The sequence below is a fragment of the Neofelis nebulosa genome, chromosome 1 (genome assembly GCF_028018385.1).
Source record: "Neofelis nebulosa isolate mNeoNeb1 chromosome 1, mNeoNeb1.pri, whole genome shotgun sequence".
Classification (NCBI taxonomy): domain Eukaryota; kingdom Metazoa; phylum Chordata; class Mammalia; order Carnivora; family Felidae; genus Neofelis; species Neofelis nebulosa.
This window is the reverse complement of record NC_080782.1, coordinates 233,042,694-233,060,124: the sequence shown is the minus strand read 5'-3', so window position 1 is coordinate 233,060,124 and position 17,431 is coordinate 233,042,694. Positions and strand designations below refer to the sequence as shown.

Here is a 17,431-nt window from a genome sequence, read left to right as displayed (position 1 = left end):
GTAGATATTCATAGTGTTTTTATGAAGAAATCCTTGTGATGTTTTAAGATGCCTTTTATCTTTAAGTAAAATGGAACATAAACTTAATAATCTTTATCATTAAATTTATTTTTCAAATGTAATTAAGATTAGGAAATAAAGCTTTGAAAACTAGTATATTATCTTTCCATTTCATAATTGAAAGTAGCTGAATTAATTTTATTTAAATTATTTTTAGAGAATTAAATTGAAGTTGAGATCAGGCATCTCAATAAGAAAACACATAGTTCCATTCCATGCTGTTTTCCAAGATCATTTGGAAAATGACACGGTAGATTCAGAGGCACTAGATATACTTCATAACTTTAAAGGGGAATGTTAGGGGCGCCTGGGTGGCTCAGTCGGTTAAGCGTCCGACTTCAGCTCAGGTCACGATCTCGCGGTCCGTGAGTTCGAGCCCCGCGTTGGGCTCTGGGCTGATGGCTCAGAGCCTGGAGCCTGCTTCCAATTCTGTGTCTCCCTCTCTCTCTGCCCCTCCCCCGCTCATGCTGTGTCTCTCTCTGTCTCAAAAATAAGTAAATGTGAAAGGGGAATGTTAGTATAGATAAGAAAGATCAGATCTTTTTTTTAAATTTTTTTCAATGTTTTTGTTTACTTTTGAAGGAGAGAGAGACAGAGCATGAGCGGGGGAGGAGCAGAGAGAGAGGGAGACATAGAATTTGAAGCAGACTCCAGGCTCTAAGCCATCAGCACAGAGCCTGATGTGGGGCTCCAACCCACGAACTGTGAGATCATGACCTGAGCCGAAGTCGGACGCTCCACCGACCGAGCCACCCAGGCGCCCCAAGAAAGATCAGATCATTTAAAACACATAATGGTAGGATACAGACTGTCTCCCGGGATAATAGAAACAAAAGCTGCAATCTTAGTGAAATCAGCGATAGTAGCGTATCTGAGGAAAGAAAATGTTAATAAATAGGGCACAGTCCGCAGTGAAGAAATGGTAGTCAGAGAGAAACAAAGTATCAAGATGCTTCCAGCACCTTCCAAGAAAGAAAACCAGGATCTGGGCGATGTAATCCCTAGACGAGTCTCATTACTTGCATGAACTATCTTTTGATAGAAATTCCCTTTACTTTGATTCCCTGCTCACCAAACAACCTTATGATGACTGCATTAACTTTCCAAATTACTCATATCAAAGTATTTGGACAGTTACCTCGGATAGGGTATTAGAATGTTCCTTTTGGTGGAATTGGATACCTCCCATTTAAATAAAGACATTGAGAATATTCAACCTCTTGTCAGTTGTTACTCTATGGCAGCGCCTCTGAGCCCAGTCATTATGGGATAACGAAGAGATCAAGTTTCTACAATTGCCAAGATGGTCATTAGACCAGATTTAAAAATTAACAAGGTAATGTTGTAAGGCTCCTTAGCAGCACAATTATACCGTTTTATCCTTCACAGTCAGCATAGAAAGTTTCTAGAAATGTGAAGTATGTTAATATCTAGAAATGTAAAATATGTTAAAAAGAATAAAAATAATCTGATCCTCTGCTGATACCGGACAAACAGATTTGGCGTAAAATGCCATCAAAATTCAATGCTGTGCATGAACTTAGGTACAGATTTTCTCGCACAAGAAAAGAAGTTGCTGAAGGAAGTCCATTAGTGACGTAGAATCTTATGTGAACAGAGATAATCATGCCTGGGGTTGATCACAGCCTCTCATCCGCAGTCACGATCTTCTGCTCCATTGTGGGGCGTGTGGTCATGTTCACATTGCCGCAGGGGAGTAGCTATGCACTGACTCTGGGTTTCCAGATGAATCTAGAGAGGAAACCCTAACTATACTGCTGTTACTCTTACTGGAAATTCTTGGAATCACCACATGTTCATCCTGTGAGTCAATACGGTTCTTGCACGGCCTGAATAATGCTCAAGGGAGGGGGGGAAAATGGCACTAACAGAAAGGAAGGAAAAAGATTCATGTTGTAGAGTACCTGTTTCAGTTCTGTTATCTAGAGTCATAGAAGTTTTATGAATTTCTAATTAAGTGCTCTTATTGTTCACAAGGTAACTAAAGTCTGCAATGGTTAAATGATTTAACTAAGATCTACGACTAGTAAGCAGAAGAGCCAGAGTGAAAGCCCATATATTCTGATGCTCAGTGCAGTGTTTATTTTACAATAGCCAGGAACCAGAGATGGATGTTGTTCTAGCATCAGACTGAATGTTCTACCAGCACATACTGTCCTGCCCCACGCAGAACTCCCTTTTCTACATGTGCCCTCTAATTTGGGACAAACTGACTTCTGGGAAGGCAGAGAGATCACCAGAGGATCAAGCAAAGGAGGGGTACATTTCAACTTCTCCTACCAAGTCCTTTTGTAGACCACTGATTTATGTCAATACTTATCTCTGATAGTATCGGCTAGCCCATGTAGGGGAAGGATATGGAATCACTAATTTTGATAATCCAGGCCCCAATTTCTCCTAGTGAAATAAAATAGGGATTGACCTTAATTGCCAGGTCAGCTGGAAAGTTCTCCAAGTAAATGTTTACTTCTACTTTGAGAAAACTTAGATGCCACACCATCACCCAGCTGAAGCTCTCCTGATGCAAGGTGCTATTTGATGCTATTTGAATCAACGAGGCAAGCTGATTCTCCCAGAGGCTCAGAAAAAAAGATTAGGGGACCCTCATCAGGAAACACTCACTAAGTGTTTATCCTAGGCAGAGTACAGCACAGTTCCTTATATTTATATATCACCTTTTAAAGTTCACAAAGAATCCCAACATTTGGAATTCTCACTCGGACTTTGAGCCCCATAATCTGCGAAGTGGGGGTGGGCCTTACAAGGTTCTTTCAGGACTGAGGATACCTATTCTAGAGAAGAGGGATTATTTGTTCAAAGGCAGTCAGCTGACAAGTATTAGATCTTGGCCTCAAAGCCAAACCTCTGACTGTGATCTTTTGGAAGCTTAACTGCTTGGTCCAGTCTCAGAATATTGTTCCTGTTGATGAAAACGTCCATTAACCAAGCTTTGATTTGAACATAACACAGGGTCTTTACAACCATTACTTAAGTATCATAAAGCAGCTCATGAGCTCAGCCATCCATCCTTAAACCTCCTACCCCCACCCCCTTTTCTCCACTCCTCAGTCGCCCCTGCCACTCCTTCTCCAACCCCCAGCCTCAGTCATGCCCTTCTCTCTCCTGTCCTTCCACTCTTACCTTCTCCTTCCCTATTCTGCATTACAACATCCCAAATAGCCGATGTGGCAAAACCAAAACCATCCCCAGGAAAAGGTGTCTGGGGAAGGAAGAAATGAACAACTCCCAGGATCCTTGGAAACATCCCGCAGGAGGGTAAAAGCTGACAAAACCACATATTCATTCATTCTTTCAACAAACATTTGTCGATACCTGCCAGGCTCCAAGTACTGAGGATACAGCAGTGAACAACACATGTGAAAAGCCCTCTCTTCATGGAGTTAAAGGTGCAGTGGAGGAGGATAGGCAATAAAATAGAAAACACATAGTTTGTTAGATACTGATGAGAGCCATGGAGTAAAATAAGCCAGGAAGGTCATGAGGGTGCGCTGAGCAGAAGAAACTTCAAAGAATACACCAATAAATTTTGTCCTGTCATGTAAATCTACCACTGCCAAGGGTGTTTTTAAAGCTCCCCATCTTTCTTAGACTTATGCCATGAAACTGTTCAAAACACACCCAATCAGTCCTCTACTTAACTGTAATAGTTAAAGCTGGCTCTTGTCACCCTGCATATTCCACGAGTCTCTTCCAGCAGACTTCTCGCCCAAAGGATGTGGTTTCAAATCTGATCATCACCCTGGTCACATTAATCTGTATATGTTCACCTACACTTGCCTTCCACGTCGTATCTAGAATAAATGTAATATTGTCACTGTGACATGGGCGGGGACGGACAGACGAAAGCTAGCAAGACTTCTCTTCTAAACTCCATATGCTCCAAGCTTACATTTGATATCTTGGTGGCTATTTCGTACCCGTAACTCTTAGTGGTCATGCTTCTAAAATTCCCCATCCCGTGCCATAGGTGTTTCTGCAAAGTGATGGCGTCTCCATCCTGCATCTGTGCACTTGGCATTTGAGAGCTAGTTGTAGGTCCATAAATGTAACCCTGTTCAGTTTCAACCTGTTAGATTCAGCTTTTCTTATCAGACTGCAATGGACTTTTTGGAAAATTCAACATATTCACTATGACTGTGCTGAATATTCATATAAATATGAATATGACTGCTGAGAGGTCCGCATTCTGTCACCTGAAAATTGGATGAACCATCTTTACTCAAATCGTGGAGTAAAATATTGAAGAAGACAGTGCCAAATACTCTTTCCAGAACCCTTCATCACTGTCCTTCAAACAATGTGTATTATTCTTTATTTTGGCCACAAACGCATCAGAAAGCCACTTGATCAATGCATGCTAGACATATAAGCAGTGTCAGCCACTGTTGGTGTTGGACTGATCAGTTTTTCAAAAAAGAAAATAAAGTTAGTCTGACGTGACTTGTTTCTCATGAAGTGCCCTGTTCATTTTCTTCTTGAGGTATTCACAGGCGGTTTCCTAAATAGCTTGTTTTGTGATTTTGCCCAGAACCCACATCAAGCACATCTTACTATACAAATTGGAATATATCCTAAGAGATCATTGACTCTAACATTGAGTGAGTCTGTGGTCTAGAATGTTCTAAATAGTCAGTGGGTTGAGGTCATTTAGGCAACCAGAAGAATAAGTTCATAAATCAAAATGAAATTTTAATTGCCAAATAAATGTTGTTGAACTTACCTGAATGTTTTTACTATTGGTCAGATTATTCATTTTAATAATCTTTTCAAAATATCAAGCCTTTCTAATGTGGGGGGAGGGGGAGGGAAGAGATTTAAGATGACATTTCAAAGAAATAAAATAGACTTTAACAGTGACTATATTACTCTATCACCACTACCATGGAAACCAGCAGCAGCCTTCCTCCTCATTGTGACATAAACCTTACATAAATTAGGAATTTCTTCTTAAACATGGTTCTAGTTCAAAACAATCATTGGCAACAAAATATAATTCAAGGAGTCTGCCTGGCTCATGAATACAAAATGTTGCATTAAAAAATAGCCTATAAGCATGCATGTCATTAAAGCATTTATTTGCTTTAGTTTCAGGTACATAAATTCCTGGCGTTTCTGCTTGAAAAGTCCTGACAGCTGAAACAGCAGGAATTCATGAACCAGTAAGTTATTCTTAGAAAAGCCATTCAGTGGAAAGTATATTAAATGGGCTCACATCTCGGCTCTGAATAAAAAGAGGACACCACTTGCCAAACTGTTACGGTTCCCAATTTCCCCTGGTAGTCACCAAGCTACTATTCTACAAAGAAGCAAGGGGATACTACAGGATCAAGTTAAAATTCAGTAGCCTAAGTCTGAGACAGGGGACTTGGAGCTCCAGTTCTCTGGGAGGTGCCAGGAAGCTGAAGCCCAGCAGATGACTAGAGGCTCTTCCTTATTTAAAGTGTTGGGGTCTTGGGGCACCCGCGTGGCTCCGTCGGTTGAGCGTCGGACTTCGGCTCAGGTCGTGATCTCGCGGTCCGTGAGTTCGAGCCCCGCGTTGGGCTCTGTGCTGACGGCTCAGAGCCTGGAGCCTGTTTCAGATTCTGTGTCTCCCTCTCTCTGCCCCTCCCCCGTTCACGCTCTGTCTCTCTCTGTCTCAAAAATAAATAAACGTTAAAAAAATAAGTAAATAAAGTGTTGGGGTCTCAATTCATGTCAGGGAAGGCAGATAGGCTGCACACGTCCAGTGAGTCATGCAAGTGGAAAGCACAGAGCCAAATGCACAATTTATGACCACGCCCATCTCTTCAAGATTGACAACATGTAGGTAAAATGTGCATGGCAATTTTGAATTCATTATATTTTTTAAAGTTTATGTATTTATTTTGGGAGAGAGAGAGAGAGAGAGAGAGAGAGAGAAAGCACGTGCGCAGGCGCACACGAGTGGGGGAGGGGCAGAAAGCGAGGGAGAGAGAATCCCAAGTGGCCCCGCCCTGTCAGCCCAGAGCCCCACACAAGGCTCCATCTCGCGGATGGTGAGATCATGACCTGAAGTCATGAGCTGAAGTCAAGAGTCAGACACTCAACCTACTGAGCCACCCAGGTGCCCCTTGCATTCATTATCTGGAATAAAATATAACTAACACTAGTTAGGTAGTAAATTTTATGTTTAAGAGGAACTTCAACGTACGTATATTATAGCATTGTATTATTTTTCTATTTCACTTACTATTGTAACATAATTCATTACGTTCATTTTCATTACATCACTCCAAGGGCTTTGAAATGCCAAAACAGATATTGATCCGTACGGATTCATTCTATTCATAGCGGAACTTTAAAACCAAATGACAATGTATGCTGTAATGGGAAGCGTCTCCTCATAGACGTGGGGCGGGGCGGGGGGGAGAGAAGGGGTGGAATGACACGAGGTCTCAATGGGTTTCAAGTTTACTTGGTGAGATTGAAATTGACGCTCTTTGTATCTTATGGATGTAATGCGTGTGCTGTAGTACCAACCTCTGCCACTTGGTGGAACACAGAGAAAATGACAATATCCGTTCAACACTTGGGTTTGAACTTGGGATGGATGGGTTTGCTGATAACTGGGAGCTGATATCGGCTTTACCTAGCTACCTTGAGGGCTGAGGGCTTCAATATCCTGGCACTCCTATAATGGCTTCATAATTCAAAGGCTGGGAAGCTTTGCTAGAGAATAGTTACAGTATAACAAAATTCAAAGTACAGCCAGCTGCCAAAGGAGCACGTGTTCTACTAATGGTTTTGCAGTGAAGTCTCCTAACAATTAAGGAAGTGTTGTGTGCGATTTTAGGAACTGAACCAGATCAAAATAAGAGCTAGGGAAGCCATTCAAAACACTATGTAGTCATTAGTCACTATTATTAGTGTGGATATTTCCTGCTCCTAAATACCTTGAGAAAATACGAATTCAAGGCTAAACTCCCATTGTATCATAAGCACAGGGAATGGAAATTATTTTACTTAGATACTCCCAACAGTGCTATTATTGAATCAATACTATATTGGTAAATTGCTTCAGGGGGTAAGTAAATCGTGACCCTGTGAGCTGAAGTTGAGATACTAGCCTCAGTTCCACTGTGGATGCCAGCTGTGACCTTGAGTACCTCACTAACTCCCTTTGTGCTTCCTGCTCAGCATCTCGCAATAGAAACAAATGAGACTTGCCCTCTCCTTTTTTCATGGGAATAGAATGAAGAGAAATGGGGAATTAAAGGTGGAACTCTGTGCTGAAAGAATAAAAAGCTCAGCAGTGAGACACGGGCCCGGGCCCATCTCACATGGCGAGCATCATCTGCAAGTCAGAATAAGAAAACCGCAACACAAGCCCACGTCCCTCCTCAAACTCGTCACCCGGGAGCTCAGCGGGTCAGACCAGAGACGCCCAAATCTCACTGCATGGTTGCCAGTGGGAGACAAGCGTCGGTTACTTTCACAGCCATCTCGTGGGCGACACCACCACCACCCAACATAAGAATAGGACTTGGGACTTCGTAAACCAGTTTCGCAAATTGTCTTTAGATGAATCAAGTGGAGACCATGTGCCACAACTCGATAAAGTACCTAATCACATGGCTCTTCTGTCTCATTCCCACCAGATTTCTTCAGCATAATTGTATTACGCACATATCACGGAGAGCATTTTTTGGATTACATAATCTGCAAATATTGTGAGTAACTTCTTTACAACTATGAGTACAATTTTAAGTAAAGACTAAAAGAGTAGAAATGGCACTTTTTAAAGGCTTGACTTGGCTATAGCAAAATGGGAGAAATAGGTTACCAGAAAGTACTTAGATGAGTTATTAACCTAACGGAATTACTAAAAGATTCCTAGTTTTACCAGAAGACAGAAACAAAGGCTCTCCTTAACCTTGTCTTCTGAAGTTTGGGTCATTTCCACAATATTTTAGCATTTTTTTTCTAACCCTTGCTAACTTACCTCTCTCTTTTCTTAAAATGCTAATCTACTAAGGATGTGACCAAAAGTGACAGAAGCAAAAATCACCTACTCTTATACTCTTAACAGAATATAATATCCCAACACGTTATTTGTGGCCAGTTTGCTGGTCCTGTCCCCAGTGTCATACACACCAGGTTCGTGGTTATCTGTATCTTCTTATCCAGCTGAGTGCTTTCAGAAACAGATGTCCCTACTCCATAATCATCATCAGCGGTTCATATTCTGATTATATGTGACTAAAATGAAGTATTGAGTTTGCCTAATTGACTCGCTCATGCTATTTATAGGTATCTCAGCCACAACTGTATTACAACTCTCAGACCCGGAGTATTCAAAGACTTACATCAGCTAACTTGGCTGTAAGTATCCTAGCTTTTCCTTCAGAAGATCGGATAGATCAGATAGACTATATATGCTTATAGTCTCCATCTATTTATGTATCTTGTTTATTACACTCATTTTTCTGATTGTCACATCATCTGGAGCACATTACCCAAGCAATTCAGATAATGGCATGCCAAATGGTAGTTGTGTGCAAAGGAACCTGTGCCGTGCTTTTTCCAGGGGGCTTTCTGAGCCATGTGTTCATCCAGTGTTGATCTATTCCAGCATTTCTCAACCTCAGCTCTATTGGCATTTCATCTAGAGAATTCTTTGATGAAGGGGGTGTTCTCTCATATTTGGGGATGTTTAGCATTATCTGCGGTCTCTATCTCACTAGATGCCAGTGGTACTGGTTCCCAGAGGTGTGACAACCAAAGATGTCTCCAGACATTCATTTCAACGGACCTCTGTTGAAACCCACTGACCTAGAAAGTAAGCAAGTTAGGGACCTTTTAGAGTTCCGGAGCATTCATAGAAAAGTCTGAAGATATGGTAGCTGGTGGTGTTTCATCACTTTCCTGGCTGAGCCACCAGCTCGCTTCTGAGGAGTCTCACATCAGATATTTGTATTTTCACCAGGAAAATGAACATTGGCCCATTAGAAGGCTCGATGTTTCAGTCTGACATTTCTGTAGGTCAGATTGGTCTGGTGGAAAAAGCCAGAACTTCAACTTTATCCAGATCCTGTGTATGCTGTGGGCCTCTGTTACTGTTCCAGGCAACTTTCTTAATCTTCCTGGGCTGCTTTATTTCTCATCTGTAAACTAGAAGCACAGCTCCTTTTTAAGAGTGATGGCGTGAGGATTAAATCACAAGGCAGATATAAACTGCCACATGCAGAGCACTTGGCATATCGCAGGTGTCTAATGTCACTTCCTTCTCCAAATCCTACTCTCAGGAACCACTGAGAGTAAGAGGAAATGGTACCTGGCTTCAAAGGCAACAGGAGAAAAGAAGGCATATTTCCCCCTTAGTCTATTTCTTTCTAGGAAAATACCGTATATGGTTAGAAATGGTTATTTGAATATATGAGTATTTTCACACTCTCATCCTCAAAGCTCCTAATGAGCTGGTTGGTACAGACCTTATAAATGCATCATTTAAACACCACGAGACCAAAGAACCATTTGTGATTTCCTATGAATTTTTTTTCATCCACTCTTCATTCAGCCAATCAGTAGGTCAAAGCATTTGTGGAGCCTGTATTCAGCCAATTAATAATTCAGCTTATGCTGGATTCAAGTATCCAGAGGTGAAGGGTCTGTCTCTGGTCTTTAAGTCCAATGGGAGGCGGATGCAGTCAGAGAAAACAATCAGGACGAACCCCTCATAAGGGCTGGGACAGGGGGTGGTGGAAATTTGGAGGAAAGAGCTAGGAAGGACTCTTAGGGAAGAGGATGGGGAGCCAAGTGTGGACGGGCAGGAAAGAGGAGAGCAAGTGTTGGGAGGCAGGATTGTCACGGGCTTTATACTGTTTCCTGGTTTCATTTCACAGATGTCTCTAATGGTGGAAATATTTTTGATATTTTTTTTTTCAGAATTCTAGATGACAATCCAATAACCAGAATTTCCCAGCGGTTGTTTACTGGACTAAAGTCCTTGTTTTTCCTGTAAGTGTTCATCTACCCTTCAATACATCTGTCTATAAATTGCAGTGACATCTAACACTAGCTTGGAAAATGAGCTTTAAAAACCTCAAGCCTGTTAACATTTTTATTAATCAAAACCTTTCCTGTACCTCCAGCCACAGTTACTGTTGTGACTTCCTAGCCTTGGCTCGTGGTATATTTTAAACCTACTGGTTGATTAATTTTTGATCTCCTTTACTTTCCTTTAATCTTAAGGCATGTTTTACTTGCAGTGGTTGACCAAAGATATATTCGTTTTTATCTCCTAACTACATTTAAATCTACCAGAATCTCCTGGGAGTTCAGCTCCGACTACATTTTTAACAGAGGGAAATGTGCCTTTGCCCAGCAAGAGTCTCTAAACATTCCAAAACCTTTGTCCCACTGACAGAGCTGTTCTCATAATTACATTCTCACTGTTTATTAATACACTGAAATGATTTATCAGCAGGGGATTATTATGTTCCTTTATAGTTCATCGCATGGCATCATTATTTTTCCATTTGTCAAAAGGGACCACAATATCGTAAATTAATCGTGCAACTTAACATGCTGCTGGGTTGTTTTCTTTCCCCCAGTGCCCCCTGCGATCGCTTCTTAGATTTAATGCAGTTTCCAGTGTGGCCCCTTAACACTGTAAATGATTTGTGTTTCCCTTAAGAAAAAACTTTGGATGTAGGATGTGGAAATGATTACAAGTTTGAAGTTTACAAGGAAAATTACCATGAACTTCAGAATTATTACTCAATACATACTTTTGTTTGATCTCGTAAAATTAAAGCGCATAATATTTATTCCCAGGTTATATATCATACTTTTGCGCTCAGCCTCTTTGACATGTGCTTTCTTATCTGTGCTATACATATATCTAGAGACCGTTTTGAAGAAGTAGTTATGTTTTTATTTTTTATCCTGCTATACTGATTTTAGCATGCAAGTTTCCAAATTGTGGAAACAGTGAAAGTGTTGTTCTTAAAGGGGCATACCCTTTTGTTTCTAACTGACATCTTCTTTGTGCAAAGGTCTATGGTTAATAACTACTTAGAGGCCCTTCCCAAACAGATGTGTGCCCAAATGCCTCAACTCAACTGGATGTGAGTATGCATTTAGGAGCTAATTTGTTCTTAAGGAAACCAGCCCTGAAGTTAATTCATGATTACATAAAAAGCCCATAAAAAAGCCCATCTTTCCCAAACTGAAATCTGATTATGTTATTTCCTGGTTTAAAAATCTTTTGAGGGGTGCCTGGGTGGCTCAGGTGATTAAGCGTCTGGCTTTGGCTCAGGCCATGATCTCATGGTTTTGGGGTTCGAGCCTCATGTCGGGCTCTGGGCTGACGGCTCAGAGCCTGGAGCCTGCTTCGGATTCTGTGTCTCCCTCTCTCTCTGCCCTTCCCCTGTTCATGTTTGTTCTCTCTCTCTCTCTCTCTCTCTCGCTCGCTCGCTCTCGCTCTCAAGAATAAATAAACGTTAAAAAAATAAATTAAATTAATTTAAAAAGAAAAATCTTTTGAGAATTCCCATGGGTGTGCAAGTTAACTTCAGACTTGCCCCTTGAGCACCCGAGACCCATTTGTATCCCTTCCTCCATCTAGACTACTACCCAGCTCCTCCTATGTGCCTTCCTTCCAGATGCACCAAACTGCTATAATCAGTTCCCTGAGCACATATTGTTCCTTCAATTAGAAAAGTCTTTCTCCTTTATTCTTTCGGTTAACTCCAAAATTTCGGTTAACTCCAAAAGTCAGCTTAAACAGCCACTCTAGGAAGCTCTCACACCAGCCAATTACAGTGACTGCCTCTGTGACTCCTTTGTACCATGGACAGGCTTCCACCACGGCACCCATTCCCTACACACCTATCTCGGTTCTACTGTCACCATCTTGCCTGTCCCCCCCCCCCCATTCTGTAAATTCTGTGAGGGCAGAGACCCACCTTGTGATTTATACCCCAGCGTTTGTACACCAACCAGCACATAGTAACTGCTCAACAAACCTTTGTTGAGCCAAAGTGCTCAACCGTGTCCACTCCTTGTTAGCTTTCAACCAATACTTGTTTAAAACGTCTACTTAAGTTAATTCATGGCTTCTCCACCACTACTCGCCCCTCCCTGTCACCTTCATCTTCAAGGTCTCCTGAAACAGGCAGTTTTGGCACCCACAGTGATTTCTTGCCCTGTAAAATGCTGGTTGTACTGTCCCGCAGAACTCTTCTCACTGTCAAACCAGGAGACTCGATACTCCTAGGATGATAAAATTATAGCACCTCAGCCTCTGGTCCTTTCTGAGCTAGCCTCACAATTACTTTCTACAACTCTTAGGGGTCCTTATGTTTATACGGACTTTTACTTATTTACATACCTGTTATCGAAGACTTCTAAGGCCATAGAGGTCTCATGTAAGTGTGCCACTCCTGAAGTGGAAATAATGATCTGAAAAACATGAGAATCATACTTGTTAAGAATAGGTGGGGGAAAAAAGAACTTAGAAAAGACAAGAGCATAGCTGCACCATGGAAGCAAACAGGGAAGAGTGAAGGTAGCAGGAAAAGATCAGGGCCCGAGCCTGCCTCTCCTCCAATGGGCATCAGCAACCAGGAGGAGAGCAGGAACCAGCGTCAGAGCCCCAGGTTCTGGTACAGTCGTGATTTGAGGCTCCCTCAAACACGAGGGGAAAAATAGACACCCAGTGAAAATATCATTAGTAAGATTGTCCCATCACACATGAGAAAGGGCCTTGAAACCAAGAGGACAGCACTGAGAGGTCAGACCCCAAAAAACCCTTACAGGAAGGAAAACCCACACCCTGGCCAGGCTCCCGCTCCCTCACTTGCCATCAGCAGGGCGATCGCTCGCAAGTCCTTGCTGCTATACTTGTGAAGTGTGAAAACCCCTTGTTCCCATTCCACCGAGCAATATTTGGGCTTTTAAGAGAGTACAGTGTTTACTATTTTAGCCACAGTATTTTCAGAGGGAAAAAAAATACCAAGTTCCTACCAGACCATCTGGATGGGTATAAAACAGGATTTAAAAGGAAATGACACACGACTGGCGATTTTAGTGTTAACGTGAGAAATGTTCACAGGCGGCAAAACAGCTATTGTCATATACGGGGAAGATTGTAAGAAGCGGACTATAAAAAGAGGTTAGGAGACTTGGCAGGAAAGTCTCCTCTTCCTCATTCCTCTGCACCGCTGGAAGCCGTAATGTCAGAGTGCTCCTGGGAGGGTCCCTGATCACGTAGGATGCCGCTGTCACAAAGGATCCCCGGCAGAATGTCACAGCTCCCACGCTCCTCAAACAACACGAGGCCTTGTTAGGACCTCAGTCCTTTTTTTTTTTTTTTCCTTTTTTTGCCACGACGTGGATGGAGCTAGAGGGTATGATGCTGAGTGAAATAAGTCAGTTAGAGAAAGACACATACCATATGATCTCACTCGTATGTGGGATTTAAGACACAAAACAAATGAGCAAAGAAAAAAAAAACAAGAGAGAGGGACAAGAAACAGACTCTTACCTACAGGGACCAAACTGATGGTTACCAGAAAGGCGGGTGGGGGGAGGGGTTAAATAGGCCAAGAGGACCAAGTGGGGGGGGGGGGGCTTTGTGATGAGCACCAGGTGTTGTATGGGAGCCCTGAAGCACCTGAAATGTTGCACACCTGAAACTAATATAACACTGTATGTTAACTATACTCAGATGAAAAGGCCTCAACCCTAGAGTAGCAACGGGACGGAGTCCAAGAGTCTGCATTTCTCAGCAGTTCCCAGGTGACGCTGAGGGCTGTCCCAGCCACCTTGGAGCAGCGCTAACACTCAGCATCGGGGTCTCAGAGGCAGAGCAGAAAGAGCGGTTGCTGTCATCAGGCAGAGGGATACCTATGCCTGACTCTGGGATTTAGTATCTGGAAGATGATTGTGCCTGAGTTTCTCCTTAATCCAAAATAGAGACAAAAGTATCTACCTGCGGCCAGGGGAAAGTGAGAGTGGAAGGATCTATGACGCATGGTTTAGTGTCCAGACTTTAGATAGAGAGGCATCTGAGTGAGAAGGTCAATTCTACTGCTTACCAGCTGCGTGGCCAGAAATTAAGTGAATTCCCAACAGCCTCAGTTTCCTTATATGTTGGGGGGAGGGATAATACCAATTTAGCAAGAGCGCGATTATGCACTCAGGACAATATCTGACACCATAAAAGTCTAGTAAATGTAGTTGCCGCTATTATGGTGGCAATATTATAATTAATAGCATGGTATCTGGCACAGAGAGAAACACTCACTAAATGTTGAGCTGCCCTTTCCCTCAATTTTATTAAGCTCTAACATTAATTGGAAGGGGAAAAGAAGCATAATATTATATTAACCTTGTAATAATTGGGAAGAAAGCATAAACACTGAAATGAAGTAAAGAATAAAGTTCAGGGACACCTGAGTGGCTCAGTCGGTTAAGTGTCTGACGTCAGCTCAGGTCACGATCTCATAGTTCATGGGTTCGGGCCCCACGTCGGGCTCCATGCTGATAGCTCAGAGCCTGGAGCCTGCTTCGGATGCTGTGTCTTCCTCTCTCTCTCTGCCCCTCCTCCACTCATGCTCTGTCACTCTCCGTCTCTCAAAAATGAATAAGCGTTAAAAAAATTTTCTGTAAATGAAGTTCAGAACTGTTATGGCCACGAAAAGCGCCTCCAGACATGTGATTCGTGCAAAAACACTAAAAATATCTTTCCCCCGTGCATTTTAGGGATTTGGAAGGCAATGGAATAAAATGTCTTACGAATTCCACCTTTCTGTCATGCAATTCACTCACAGTGCTGTAAGTATACAATGGAAATTAGCGAACAAGGGGAAACCCGATAGATTTGGAAGTCAAAAGAAAACACTGACAAGGAATTTTAAAATAGTCTTATTTACAGCCTCGGTCTGGAACTACAGTCCTAGAAAACGCACCCATGGGTTGATGGATTTTGACGGTGGGCCTAGCCTTCAGTTGAGCTGCCCAGAAGCTAGGTCTCCAGCTGTTCCCCTTCTTGCTGAGGGCAATTGTTATTTCACTGCATCCTCTCAGCTGAGCCGAGCTGGTGTCTAACCCCGTGATAACCAAGGAAATGAGATCATGTGTGAGAAAAAGCTTAGCTCTACAATAATGAGTGCTTACTGCCAGGGGCACTTATCCCTTGATGTCTGTCGCTCTCTCTAAAGAAAAAAAAAATGATAATTGTACTCTTTAGGGAAGAATATCTAGTGTATTCTGATCTGCCAAAGATTCTGATTGGTGATTTGGATTGCTGATTGTGTTTTTTTTTATTGGGCGGGGCGGTGCACATGGGTTGGTTACGCCACGTTTGCACTGGTGAAAAAAACACAAGAATTTTGCTTTCGTTTTAACCAATAGTTTTCCACGTGTAGTAAGCAGTTAGTAATGTCTGGTGGTTGCACAGGTGGTTGGAAAAGAAAATTTGGAGTATATTCATTTGTAGTAGTCTAACCACTGTTTTTTTTTTTTTTTTTTTCACCAAACTAAGAGACGAGGTTATTGCCAGGCTACATATTTATCAGTCAGATTACAGACCAGCATATTGAATGAGAAAAGAGGGGCTATCCCACTCAGAAGATGCAAATAGTTGACTCTTTTTCTCGTGGATAATGAGAGAAAACACTGGTAACCTCAACAAATTACCTTGACACTTTCTATTTTACAGCCCCGTGTAGGTTTTGAATCACTGTCATACTCACGAGCTCTCCTCTGTAGGGCAGGTAGCTGCCAACCCCCTCTTTTTACCGTAGGTCTTGAAGAATTCCATTTCTAGACAAAGGAAATGTAAAACCAGTGCCCTCACCACCACCACATTTAAAATCCATCTGTGTCCCCATGGGTTCAAACTCTGTTCTCTCTGGCCTTTTCCTAAGGAATATGCCTTACACAAAGCAAACCTCGCTCTAAGTATTAACGGGGTCGAAATCTGACATTACGTGTGTGTCGGGAAGTAAACACTTTCTGAAGCCATCAGAATGGAAACCAAATGCAGCCTTAGAGACCACACTCAGCCCCTCACCTTACCTATGGCTAGCGTTTCCTGGAGAGAACACGTAGATATCCTCGGTGAGAAACTCCTGCCTTGTGCTCCACTCCAGATCACGCCTCACTTTGACACTTCACAGGAGGCCTTGAGAAAACACACGCGGATCACTGGCATCTCCCAATGAGGGCTGATTCTTACCGCAGACACAAACCAACAGTGCTGACTCTCACCATGTCTTACAGGTTTCTGCCTAGAAATCAAATTGATTTTGTTCCAGAGAAGACATTTTCTTCATTAAAAAATTTAGGAGAACTGTAAGTAGCATTGTCTACTAGGAAAATAGGATTGCTTCTTCCAAGATTATAAATTTAAATGACTAGTGAGGCTTCTTTTTCACTAGTGGCAATCAAATCCTGCAGACTCCCGGATATTCCAAATCAATTAAGAAAACCAACATTATCCTAAAGCCAAAAGCAAATTAAAATTAAACAGTGGGCTTAATACGGATTTAGCCTACGCTAATTTCTCTGCCTATTTTCTTTGGGTGATTTCGTGTGTGTGTGTGTGTGTGTGTGTGTGTGTGTGTTGGAGCAAATGGGCTTTCTGTAACTCCTTAAACTGAAGGATCGTTATCTCTAATGACTGGCGTATAGTTAACTCTCAGTAAATGCTTGCTGAATGAATGACTGCAATGATATTAATCATGACTGAACAAAGGAACAAAGATGCTTATTATCCCTTGAGAAATTATGACTTCTAGAGCAGATGAAACAAATACTAATGTCTAGAATGATCAGGCTTATTGGAAAATGTGCAGAGAGATCATGGAGCTTTTTCTGTTCAAATATATGTTTTGTAGAGCTAAAACTTTTAAAAGCATCTGCCTTGCGATTAATTCACTGCTACCCACATAATTGTGTGTCATTGGAAGTTAAAACTCAGTCTGCTACATTATAATTAGTGGCGATTAGGATACAGAACTCCTCCTCCTGATCTGAAGCCTAAAAAATGGAAATGAATTTCTTAATCAATCTCTCCCCCTTCTTTATACCTTGCTTTGAAATACAGAAAGGACTGGGGAAAATAACTCCGTAAGAGTCACTTGAAAACGAATTTATGAATAATTAAGATAATTCAATCTCATGTATAAGTATCACAAACCAAATGCGCATATATTTACTAAGTGCCTAGTATGTGAAAGACACGGATTAGAACTACAAATATTGTCATTCTATGGCACAAAGTGAAAGGCAGCCCCCTTAGAATTGCTCAGTCATTCTTCCTCATGAGGCTTTAGGGGTTTGCTAGGGATTTGGGTTACAG

The 17,431-nt window shown here is 42.0% G+C and overlaps 1 protein-coding gene across 3 annotated transcripts in view; it reads left to right on the top strand.

Annotated features, from left to right (window-relative positions):
- The window catches only part of RXFP2 (relaxin family peptide receptor 2), a 62,161-nt gene that overhangs the window by 25,249 nt on the left and 19,481 nt on the right, over window positions 1–17,431 (top strand). For 2 of the 3 annotated variants that reach the window (XM_058688099.1, XM_058688090.1), the window contains 5 exons: window positions 7,719–7,790; window positions 8,371–8,442; window positions 10,006–10,077; window positions 11,118–11,189; window positions 16,351–16,422. In XM_058688099.1, coding sequence (XP_058544082.1) covers window positions 7,719–7,790; window positions 8,371–8,442; window positions 10,006–10,077; window positions 11,118–11,189; window positions 16,351–16,422 — 360 coding nt within the window. The remainder of the gene's footprint in view (window positions 1–7,718; window positions 7,791–8,370; window positions 8,443–10,005; window positions 10,078–11,117; window positions 11,190–16,350; window positions 16,423–17,431) is intronic. The other variant, XM_058688083.1, reaches the window with a different exon arrangement.